At 47.6% G+C, this 12,533-nt stretch overlaps 1 protein-coding gene across 2 annotated transcripts in view; it reads right to left on the bottom strand.

The window, feature by feature from the left end:
- Positions 1–8,764, bottom strand: part of mpnd (MPN domain containing) — a 73,971-nt gene extending 65,207 nt beyond the window's left edge. Inside the window, exon 1 of one of the 2 annotated variants that reach the window (XM_072482737.1) lies at positions 8,542–8,764. In XM_072482737.1, the coding sequence (XP_072338838.1) occupies positions 8,542–8,545 (4 nt within the window). In that variant the 5' untranslated portion in view covers positions 8,546–8,764. Of the gene's footprint in view, positions 1–7,910; positions 8,052–8,541 lie in introns of those variants that run through there. The other variant, XM_072482738.1, reaches the window with a different exon arrangement.
- Positions 8,765–12,533: the final 3,769 nt, after the last annotated feature.

Genomic DNA, 12,533 nt, shown 5'->3' on the forward strand with positions numbered 1-12,533 from the left:
ATGCGGCAACTCTCATGTAGGCAATGATCAACAAAATGTTTTGTGGGCTGCACTCAAAAACCAGATGGGCTGCATGTGACCCTACGGCTGCAAGTTGCCCTCCACTGTTGTAGGATGAGGGGGTAATCAATGGAAATAGTTTCTTTCCATCTACTCTATCGGTTGCCAAAGTTGGAAACTTTGATCAAATCTTTCCTTAAATCATAGAATAGAATCATGGAATCTCTACAGTGCAGAAGGCGGCCATTTAGCCCATCGAGTCTCGAGTGACCCTGCGAAACAGCACCCTACGTAGGGTGGGAGAGCACCATAACCCCACACATTGATCAAAGCCAATCCACCCAACCTGCACATCTTTGGACTGTGGGGGGAAACGGGAGCAACCAGAGGAAACCCACACAGACATGAGGAGAATGTGCAAACCTCACAATCACCCAAGGCCTTCTAAATTCCAGGGAACACAATCCTGATTTGTCCTGATTCACAATCCTGAGGGGCTGGTTTAGCTCAGTGGGCTAGACAGCTGGTTTGTGATGCAGAACAAGGGCAGCAGCATGGGTTTGATTCCCGTACCAGCTGAGAATTCTGAATTCTCCCTTGGTGTACCCGAACAGGCACCAGAATGTGGCGACTAGGGGCTTTTCACAGTCACTTCATTGCAGTGTTAATGTAAGCCTACTTGTGACAATAAAGATTTATTTTCTTCTTCTTTAGTTCTACAATATCTCCTGAGAATCTAGCCCTTGGTCTCATCCTGGAAAACCTTCACTGCACTCCTTCCAAGACACATATATCCTTCCCAAGGTGTGGTGCTCAGGACAGCTCACAGCAACACCAGGTGTGTTGCCTGGTGTTCAACCAATTTCCCCAACCATAAAGAGCAATATTGTCCTCACATTCAATCATTTCTCAGCAACTCAGTACTTCCAATGAATGTTTTCCTCAAAACAAAGGATCCACAGATGGAATGGACACGGCACCTTGAACAGCGACACCAAGGATCAAAGTTTACTCTGTTACTGTCCAAGGCGTATTGAGTTTGGGACAATCACAATGTACTCCGAGTGACCATGGGTCCACAGACAAAAGGCACTAGATTGGCAACGTCATCCTGCATGGCCTAAGGCATCTATCAGAGGCAATTAGAAAAACATCGCCTAGATGCAGCAGATACGAGATGATGGAGCAAAACTAACCATGTTGCTAACCATGCAAGACTCATCCTGGGAATGTTCCGACTATACAAGTGCAGAGGAAGCTTTACTCTTCATCAAACTAAGCTGCAAATACATAGGGCTGCTTGATGGGGCAGTGCAAAGGAAGCTTTACTCTGCTTACCATGCCACAAGGAGAAGCGTTGAAATAAGCAATCTAGAGAAGGCTTTACTCTGCACCACGGCATGGTGGCACAGTGTTTAGCCACTGGTCCTGGGTTCAATTCTGGCCTTGTGTGACTGTCTGTGTGGAGTTTGCACTTTCTCCCTGCGTCTGCGTGGGTTTCCTCCGGGTGCTCTGGTTTCCTCCCATAGTCCAAAAATGTATGGGTTAGGTGGGTTGGCCATGCTAAATTGCCCCTCAGCGTCCAAAAGGTTGGGTGGCGTTGCTGGGGTATGGGGATAGAGTGGAGGCATGGGCTTAAGTGGGGTGCTCTTTCCAAGGGCTGGTGAAGACTCGATGGGCCGAATGGCCTCCTTCTGTACTGTAAATTTGAGAACAGGTTATGTCATCTTCTCACTGCTCTGCGCAAACTGGATCTACTACAGCATTTTCTACGATTGACTATTTCAAAAGTACTTCATTGGCCGTAAAGCATCGTGACATCCTGGGGTTACGAAAGGTGCTATATAAATGTAATTCCTTCTTTGCATTGGGGCAAGTGGAGACTGCAATAAGTGCAAGGTTGGTGTCTGCTAGAGGAGTGCTGGGAGAATGGAACTGTAGCTGGTGTGGGACAAATGTAAATTTGGTATTTACGATCATGCGGCCATACCAACAATAATGAGCACTACGATCCTCTATCCTACACAGCCTATCCAACACAATAACCAAACCCTAATGAATATATATACCTCCTCTGCCACTCAAAGCCATGTGATCGCCTGGAAAGGGTGAAAAAACAGTTTAAAACTCAGGCCAATTTGGAGGGAAAGAATCTGGAAAATTCCTCTCTGGCTCCCGTAAGCTAGTCCAGGAGATCACTCTGGCCTTGAATTCCCTAATGATAAGGGGTGATATCCATCCCAACCAGAAAAGGGGTCCAGCCCTCGCTTGAAGGAATTCAGCAAGTCTGCAACAACAACAAGAGATGACAGCTGGCTCCAGGGGGTGAATGTTCTGACATCTAACCTCAATCTGGGCCTGACATTGACTGAATACCGTTAACCGCCTTTCCTCCCTAAACTATTTACGGGTCAAACTATTAGCTGGAACACTATTGATTCCCTTTATCACCTTATAATCCTCATTCAGATCTACACGAAGCCTATGCTTCTCTTAAATGGAGATTCTCCAATTCTTTTACCCTATCATGGAAAAGGTGCTTCATACTGGAATTAAGTGCCAGTCACCCTGCTCTGCACCTTTGCCAAAACCTCAATATGACCCACTATGCAAGGAGACCAAAACTGAGTATTCCAAATGAGGCCTGACCAAGATCTTGGACAAGGACACACCTGAACGCAAGTCTGGGACCAGTGCCTATATTGCTCTCTCCTCCAGACCCTATTCAGTCCTGAAGCTTACTTGTTGTAAGTGGTTATACCTCCTAGTTTTTAATTTCTGGCATTGTGCAAAAGGAGGCTGCAAACCAGACATAAATCCATTACTGACGTTTGAAAGGTGGGTCAAATGGAGATAAGACAAGAGGTAACAAATACGATCTGTAGCTGCTCTTGCATTAGGCTTAAGTGGTGTGCTAACTTCAGCAGTTCCTAATACCTGGGTCTTGCAACCCCAAAGTAAACTGGGTGTCAAGGAGACCAAGTAAAATAACAACTGGCCCTTCCGTTTGCAAACTACACAGGATCCCCAAGCTACACTCAAGTGCACTAGCAGCATCACAGAATCAGAATCTTTACAATGCAGAAGGAGGCCATTCAGCCCATTGAGTCCTCACTGCCTTGCTAAAAGAGCAATCTACCTAGTTCCATTTCCCTACCTTATCCCTATAACCTTGCATGTTCCTTCTTTTAACATAGAAGGATCCATAGAAGGTGGTGCAGTGGTTAGCACTGCTGCCTCACGACGGCGAGGACCCAGGTTTGATCCCAGCCCTTGGTTCACTACCGGCCCAGGGTCCCTGACTGTGTAGGCACACTCTCACCATGTCTGTGTGGGCCTCACCCCCACATCTCAAAAGATGTGCAGAATAGATGGATTGGCCAAATTAAAATTGCAACCTTAATTGGAAAAAAAAATTGGGCACTTTAACTTTATAAAACAAAGCGTTCAGATTCCCTTTTGAATACGTCTATCAAACCTGCCTCCACCACCCTCTCGGAAGTTCGTTCCAGATTCCAACCACCCTCTGGGTGAATTTCTTTCTCATCATGTTACTTCTACTCCTTTTGCCCATTATTTTGAATCTGTGCCCTCTAGTTCTTGGCTGTATTCTTGGGAGGGAACAGTTTTTCACTAGTTACCTTTTACCTTGTCCATATCACTCAGAATCTTGAATGTCACTGTCAAGTCTCCGCTTAGCCTTCTTTTCTCTGAGGAAAATAGACCGACCCTCCCCAATCTATCTTCATAGCTTCAGCTCTTTATCGCTGGAATCATTCTTGTGAATCTCCTCTGTACTTTCTCCAATGCCTTCAAATCCTTCTTCCAGTATGGCGCCCAGAACTGGACGCAGTACTCAAGATGAGGTCTAACTAGTGTTTTGTACAAGTTCAACATAACTTCCTTACTCTTGTGCTCAACGCCCCTATTACTAAAACGTGGGATACCAAATGCTTTATAACTGCTCTCACAATTTCAAGAAATATAATAATTTTCATATTCTTTAAGGGGCGGGATTCTCCGCCCACGCCCACCCGCCCACCCGGCAACCAGAGAATCCCCCCCCCACCCCCCCCCGAGGTCAATGGACTTTTCCATTGTCCGCGTCTCGCCCGTGGCGTTCTTGCGGTGGGCGGGGCAGGAGAACCCAGCCCAAGGTTGGCAGCCTAAGGACAGCACGGTAGCATAGTGGTTAGCACTATGGCTTCACAGCACCAGGGTCCCAGGTTCGATACCTGCTTGGTCACTATCTATGTGGAGTCTGCACGCTCTCCCCGTATCTGCGTGGGTTTCCTCCGGGTGCTCCGTAGTTTCCTCACACAGTCCAAAGATGTGCAGGTTAGGTGGATTGGCCATGCTAAATTGCCCTTAGATTAGATGGGGTTGCAGGGTTACGGGGAGAGGGTGGAGGTGTGAGCTTAAGTAGGGTGCTCTTTCCAAGTGCCAGTGCAGACTCGATGGGCCGAATGGCCTCCTTCTGCACTGTAAATTCTATGTATCTATGTAAGGTTTCAGATTTGTTGTAGGTTTGGACTGAATCTGAATGTTCCAGGGAAGTGATAATAGCCTGTGAGGCAATGAGCACTCTTGGGCTAGGATTAGGGAAATCAGCCCATGCTCACAATCATTGTTCCGCAATCGCTGTTGGGAAAGGGCTTCTACATGGAGGTAACATAATTGGGATTGGGAAACAAGACAAGAGAATACCAACAAACGATAGGATACTGAACAGTGTAGTGAAACAAAGGGGACCCTTCGAGTACATGTCCACAGAGTCCCGAAGGTACAGGACAGCAGACAAGGTGAATAAGACGACATGCAGGATACTGGATTTTATCAGCATAGAACACAAGATGGATATGCTAGAGTTGGACAAAACACTAGTTAGGCCACAGCTAGAGGACTGCATACAGTTCTGGTCACTACATGAAGGAGGTGATCACATTAGAGAGGGTATGGGGGGGGGGGGGGGGGGGGGGGCGGTGATTTACAAGTATGTTGTCAAGATTGGAGAATTATAGCTACAGGGAACGGCTGTAACCTTTAGTCTTTTGAACAGAAGCTTGAGGGACGATTTGGCTAAGGTGCATAACATTGTGAAGGACCTAGACAGAGTGGGCAGGAAAGCCCTATTTCCCTTAGAGGTGTCAATAATTGGGGGACAAATACCAAAAGGTATGCGCCAGAAGGAGTGAAGGGGAGTTGAGTAGGAATCTTTTCAGAGTCTTGGTGGGGTCTGGCACTCACTGCCTGGAAGGGCAGAAAGCCACGAGACATTTAAAAAGTTCTTGAAGGACTGTGGCCTACGAACCAAGAGCTCTCAAACAGGAATGGACTGCATACCTTTTTCAGCTGGTACAGCCACAATGGGCCAAACGGCCTCCTCTGCGCTGTAAATTATTTATGTTTCTATGAAGGTGAGCTAGTGACCAAGCTCGGCATCCATTCCCTCCGGGTCTAAGAGCTCAGCTCAAACATAAAAAATGGTCATTTCACAGAGTGGCAGGGGCCTCTGGAACTTTAATCCAGACTCCTAATTGCTGTCATGAAGTGAAGGGAGGAAGCTGAATCTTACATTTATTCAGCTTAGGAGTTCACCTCCGAATCAGAACCTAAATGCATAATCTAGGCAGGCAATCTAGGGCAGTAATGAAGGAGGGCTGCATTGTCAAATGTGCCAACTTTCAGGTAAGACATTAAACAGAGGATTTGATTGAACTTCAAAGTTGTAATGGGAAATAGTGAACATGATATTCCGATGGGCCCTTCCTCATCTAAGCCAATCTTAAATATGCTTAACTGTCAACCTAAACTATAACATTGAAGTCACTCATTTAACAAACAAACAAAAAAAGAGATCATCAGGCTTTAGCACACATTTGGGATTCATAATCATGAGTGTATTCTGCAATTTAAAGTTAAGAAATCTATTCAAAAGCCACAGAACCAAACAAGGAAATCAGCAACAGTACGTTCCCCAAACGCCACTTCTTTGACACTGAGTAACCCTTCACAATCAAGTGTTAGTTGTTGGTACTGTGTACTATGAAGTACAAGATGGATAGTTCCAAGTCCTACTCAAACACATGATCACCAGTATCTAGGCTGACACTCCAGTGCAGGAACTAACGGAGTGCTGTACAGTCAGCATTTCAGAAGAGACATTCAACCAAGACACCAAACCCCATCTTCCCTCTCAGGTTGATGTAAAACATAAAAAATAGGAGACCATTCGGCCCTTTGAACCTGCTCCTCCATTCATTATGATCATGGCTGATCATCCAACTCAAGAGCCTGTTCCCACTCTCTTCCCCCCCCCCCCCCCCCCCAATATCCTTTCATCCCAAGAGCTATATCTAACTCCTTCTTGTGCACATACAATGCTTTGGCCTCAACTACTTTCTGTGGTAGCGAATTTCACAAGCTCACCACTCTCTGGGGTGAAGATATTTCTCATCTCAGTCCAAAATGGTCTACCCCGTATCCTCAGACTGTGACCCCTGGTTCTGGAACATCCTTCCTGCATCTACTCTATCTAGTCCTGTTAGAATTTTATAGGTTTCTTTGAGCTCATTCCTCTGAACTCCAGCGAATACAATCCTAACTGACTCAATCTTTCTTCATGCGTCAGTCCCGTCATTCCCTAATCACCCTGGTAAAACTTTGCTGTACTCCTTCTATAGCAAGAACATCCTTACTCAGAGGCGACCAAAACTGCACGCAATATTCCAGATGTGGCCTCACCAAGGCCCTGTATAATTGCATCAAGAATCCTCTCGGCATCATGCCATTTGCCCTCTTTACAGCCTGCTGCACTTGTATGCTTACTTTCAGCGACTGGTGTATGAAGACTCCCAGGTCTCTTTGCACATTACAATTGCCCACACACTCAGCATCGCTGCACCCTCCTCATATCTTAAACTCCCATCCAGTTCTGTGTCATTTGCAAATTTGGAGATATTACATTTAGCTCACTCATCTAAATCACAAATATATATTGTGAATTGTGCTGGCGTCCCAGTATCGAACCCTCCTGTACCCCCTAGTCACTATATTTTGAAGACAAGCAGGGGGGCTATTCCACAGTGATCTGGCCAATATTTATTCTTCAATCAACATTACAAAAATAATAGCCAGTCATTATCACATTGCTGTCTGTGGGAGCTTACCGTACACTGACTGGCTGCCACATTGCATTACAACAGTGACTACACACTACAAAAATAATTCATTTGTTGATCTATATAAATGCAAATCTTTACAAATCTACAATGCAAAAGACATCCTACCTGCGACATCAGGAACATAAGTTAAAATATTACTATTTTTTTTTAAAAAAGCACCAAAACAATGACAGTTTGTACTACTTCAAAACTATTCCAGTTCAACAAAGAAAGAACAAAGAATACAGCACAGGAACAGGCCCTTCGGCCCTCCAAGCCTATACCGGTCATGGTACCAACCTCTGCCAAAACCCTCAGCACTTCCTTGTGCTGTATCCCTCTATACCCATCCTATCCATGTGTTTTGAAAGCCAATGTATCTGCTTCCACAACCTCCCCTAGCAACGCATTCCAGGCACTCACCACCCTCTGCGTAAAAAGTCTGCCTTTACATCTCCTCTAAACTTTGCCCCACAGACCTTAAACCTATGCCCCCTGGTGACTGACCCCTCCACCCTGGGAGGGTGCCTGCCAACCACTCTATCCATGCCCCATAATCTTGTAGATCTCTTATCAGGTCACTCCTCAACCTCCGACTTTCTAATGAAGCTAATTCAAGGCAGCTAATTTCCCCTTTTTTTAAAAAGACTGATCTACGGAAAGAAATGAACCCAGATGGGGGGGGGGGGGGGGGAGGAGAACTTCCTGTACAATGTATTCTAAACAATTTGTCGAGAATTAGTTAACCTTGCAGCTGTGATCCGAATTACTTGGAATTTCGAACAGCTTACAAATGGAACTGCACGTTTTAAAATAAATGAACAGGTCCTTTGGCAAAAAAAAAAGGGTGTTAAATCGAGGTTTGGTTTCCAGGTCGAATCTCTTCCTCACAAAAGGGGTGAGAGGTTTTGTGGAATGATTACAACAAAAAAGACCCAGGGACACAAACCACAGCACTGCCTGCACCGCAACCCAACTTGCTACAGACGGAAACCCCGCCCACCCCGCGCCCATTGGCCGCCCTCAACAGTAACAATGCCAGCTCGGCGCGCTGATTGGCTGAAGGCGCCGTCAATCACGCACAAAGCCCTCCGCTCCAGCAGGCTAGGTCGCACCCTCCCCCCCCCCCCCCCGCCTGCGCCTTTGTAACAAACTGAGGGGGACACTTGGGTTCATCTTGGTTTCACTTTTAACAATTGCGGGCGGACAAAAAAAAAATCAAACCTTAAAAAAAGACACCAGACTACCCCCGTTGTCCCCAAAAATAAAGGTTTAAAAACACAAACCTAGGGCAGGGGACGGCGGCTCCGACTGAAGTAAGATGAAGAATTAAAATCCATTTCTAATGATTAAGATGACCAGACATAATAAGACTTACCCATTCCTGTCAAGAAGAGGCTTCTTTTTTTTTCTGGTTTGACTCTTGAGCAGGTTGTTACCCTCCCTACTTACCTCCCCCCCCCCCCTCCCCTCTTTGGACCTTTAATGCTTTGGTGAAGTTAAGAGGGGTGGGGGGGTAGTGGTGTGGATGAGGTTAAAAGGGTTTGCTCCGAGGAAGCAGATTTGTTGATGAGAGAGAGACAGCCCAGTGACTAGGAGGAGGATGTTGAGCAATCCGCTAATTCATCACGTGAACACACAGCCAACACCCCACGTGTCTCATTCATCTCCCAAACACACAGGAGGCTCCAGCACCAAACACTCACTCATTCACCTCAAAGTGCCAGCCATCAAATTTCCAAATAGATATTTGGAAAGAAAGCACACACTGACACACACAAAATAATTATTGCTGGAAGTCTGAAGTGTCAGCAGAAAACGAAATGCTGCAAATAAAAAAAAACAAAAGACTGCGGATTGCTTGAAATCTGAAATAAAATAGAAAATGCTAAAGATCAAGGAGTACACTGATGTGTTGGGTACTCTGCTACACAGACGAACCAACACGGTTGCGAATGGTACAACTCGGTTTTATTGCTAACATTTATTTACAGTGGTAAACTGTTTACTGAGGTTCGATCATAACCCTAGAATCTGTGGACTTATTCCTAATACTATTTGTAGTGGCACTCAGCACATGGTGGATGTCTGAGTAGCTTGCTATGAGCTCTGCCCTGAGCCGTCTCCTGCTGGAATGATCAGGAAGTGTCGTGTTCCCTGTTTTGTACTGTGTATGCTCTTGCTTGTGATTGGCTGTGGTGTTGTGTGTGTGTTGATTGGTCCGTTGATCTGTCCATCAGTATGTATGTGCTATGATGTTTACCTGAATATCATGACATCCCCCTTTTGTACAAAAACATGTGCCTATGTGGTTATAAATAGAGCTGTGTACTGAGTGCAGCTGAATGCATGTGTGCAGTATCTACAGCATGTACATGGGGCTAAACTATATACAAGGGGCGATGTCGGGTGCGACATAACAACGAGGTTGTACCATAAACAAAGATCGGGGAAATGTTGAACGACAAAAACGAACTCCTGTAACGACAAGGAAGAACAGAAACATATTAACACAGTGGTATCATGAGTTCAATATACAAACAGGCTCATACGTCCAGTCTAGTAGGTGGGCGACGAATTTGGGTTGACCGCCTCAAGGGTGGATCTGGATCCACCGGCTGAGGAATGGGCCTGGTCACGGGCAACAACGGAAGGGGCGTGGTGGCAGGAAGCTCCACAAAGTCGATATCAGGAACAACAGGAGGGCGCGGTGTCGGTGTAAGTTCCCGTAGCGAGCGTGGAAGTAGGCGAAGAGCCCGGCGATTGCGCCTACAAATGGAGCCATCAGGCATGCGAACCAGGAACGAGCGGGGAGCCACGCGCCGGAGAAATTCGGCAGGTGCTGACCAGCCATCTTCTGGTAGGTGGATGCGGACGTCGTCTCCAGGCGCCAGGGCGGGAAGATCAGTTGCCCGTGTGTCATATGCTATCTTCTGGCGAACGTGCTGCTGTTGCATTCTGTGTAGTACCGGAGCATGGTAGGAGCCCATAGCCGGGATAACGTTCCCATTGTAGTCGACCATCTTGCAACGGGATGGCCAAATTGGTGGTCTGACCTTCATGACGTAGAAGGCTGACCATGCTATGAGGTTGGCGGAGGCGCCAGTGTCCAGACAGAATGTTATCGGTGATCGGTTGACCGTTAGGTTGGCACACCATTCATCACCCGGATTGACAGTGTTCACCTGCAACGGCTGGCGGGTCATGGCTGGAGACATCCGGTTCCCATCAATTACCGCAACACGGAAGGCGTCCCGGTCGTCTGTGTCACTGGTCTGGATATCGTCTGGGCACGACTCGTAGTAAGGAGGCTGAATGGTCCGCATGTCCCTGCGAGGTTGTCGGAATTGGGGAACATTGGCAGGTTGAGCTGCTCGACAGCAGGCAGCGTAGTGGCCCATCTTGCCACAGCGGAGGCATTGTCGGTTTCTTGCAGGACACTGCCGCTTTAAATGTGCGACTCCGCAGTTGCCGCACGTCGTGACTTCATGGCGTTCGTTGCGCCACCGCGCATGTGCAGTTCGGTCTTGCGTCGAGCGCACCTGCGCATCACGTCTCTCTGTGTCGACGTCGTTTTTGGCGCGCACAAACGCGGGAGGCCTCGAAAAACGCGCAAAATGGCCGCCCTCGTCCGGGCCGTGGGCCGGGAGGAACTCGATCGCCTGGACCCATTCGGCCTTGTAGAACGCCTGCCTCGCCGATCCGGCCACGTAGGACCCCTGCTGCGCCGATTCGGCCGCCTGAAATTGGGAGTAACGGCTAGTCGCGTTTTCATGCAGGACACAGGCTTCGATTGCGGAGGCTAGGGTGAGGCCTTTTATTTTTAAGAGCTGCTGGCGTAGGGTGCCCGAGGTGACCCCAAAAACGATCTGGTCCGGAATCATGGAATCGGAGGTGGTGTCGTAACCGCAGGACTGCGCGAGGATACGGAGATGCGTAAGGAAGGATTGAAAAGGCTCATCCTTACCCTGCAGGCGCTACTGGAAGAGATACCTCTCGAAACTCTCGTTGACCTCGACGTTGAAGTGTTGGTCGAGTTTGAGAAGGACCATCTTGTACTTGGTCTTGTCCTCACCTTCCGCGAACACCAGGGAGTTGTAGACATGGATGGCGTGTTGACCTGCCGTGGAGAGGAGGATGGCGATCTTTCTGGTGTCCGAAGCGCTCTCCTTTTCGTTGGCTAGGAAGAGCTGGAAGCGCTGTTTGAACAGCTTCCAATTAACGCCGAGGTTTCCAGCAACTTGTAGCGGCTGCGGTGGCTGACGGTGTCCATGGCGCAGGATGGCAGATTCCGGAGGATCCGTACGTCGGCCCCACAGTTAGTCCTGGTACTATGATGTGTTGGGTACTCTGGTACACAGACGAACCAACACGGTTGTGAATGGTACAACTCGGTTTTATTGCTAACATTTATTTACAGTGGTAAACTGGTTACTGAGGTTCGATCATAACCCTAGAATCTGTGGACCTATTCCTAATATTATCTTGTAGTGGCACTCAGCACATGGTGGATGTCTGAGTGGCTTGCTATGAGCTCTGTGCCCTGAGCTGTCTCCTGCTGGAATGCTCAGGAAGTGTCGTGTTCCCTGTTTTGTACTGTGTATGCTCTTGCCTGTGATTGGCTGTGGTGTTGTGTGTGTGTTGATTGGTCCGTTGATCGGTCCATCAGTATGTATGTGCTGTGATGTTTACCTGAATATCATGACATGTACCATCCAAGGGGCTTTTCACAGTAACTTCACTTGAAGCCGACTTGTGACAATAAGCAATTTTCATTTTTTTCAAGGGTCGGAAGAAGATTTCCTCAAAGCATGGGGTCCGTTTTAACAGCCTGTTCCGTGACCTGTTCAAAGCCTACAGCGAGTAGGGAAAAAGTGAGACACCAGCGAAAGCAGACAGGGACACACAACTCTAAGGGGAGAGGGGGAGGAAGAGAGGGGAAAACTCAGGGGAACAACAGGGGAAGGGGGGGGAAAGCAGGGGGGAAGGGGGCAGAAGCACCCCCCCGAACCCACAAGGCCTGCAACAGGAAACATAAAGGGAAGGAGGAAGAAGGGGAGAATAGGAGCTAAGGGAGATGCCAAGGAGGGGCCAGGTAGGGCGAGGCGGGGGGGCTGGGGTGGGGTGTGGTGGTGGCAGGGGGAGAGGAAACACCAAGAATGACTGTATGTACATAAGAACCGCATGTGCTGTAAATATTGAACGTAATGTTTTACTGTGTATAATTGAAAATGCCAATAAAAATATTTTTTTTAAAATAGAAAATGCTGAAAAACCCCCAGTGCGGTCTGGCACCATCTGCGGAGGAACAGAGTCGACGTTTTGAGTCCGTGTGACTTTTTCAGAGCAGACATCTTCAGATGCTGGAAA

Source organism: Scyliorhinus torazame, chromosome 18 (genome assembly GCF_047496885.1).
Source record: "Scyliorhinus torazame isolate Kashiwa2021f chromosome 18, sScyTor2.1, whole genome shotgun sequence".
NCBI lineage: Eukaryota > Metazoa > Chordata > Chondrichthyes > Carcharhiniformes > Scyliorhinidae > Scyliorhinus > Scyliorhinus torazame.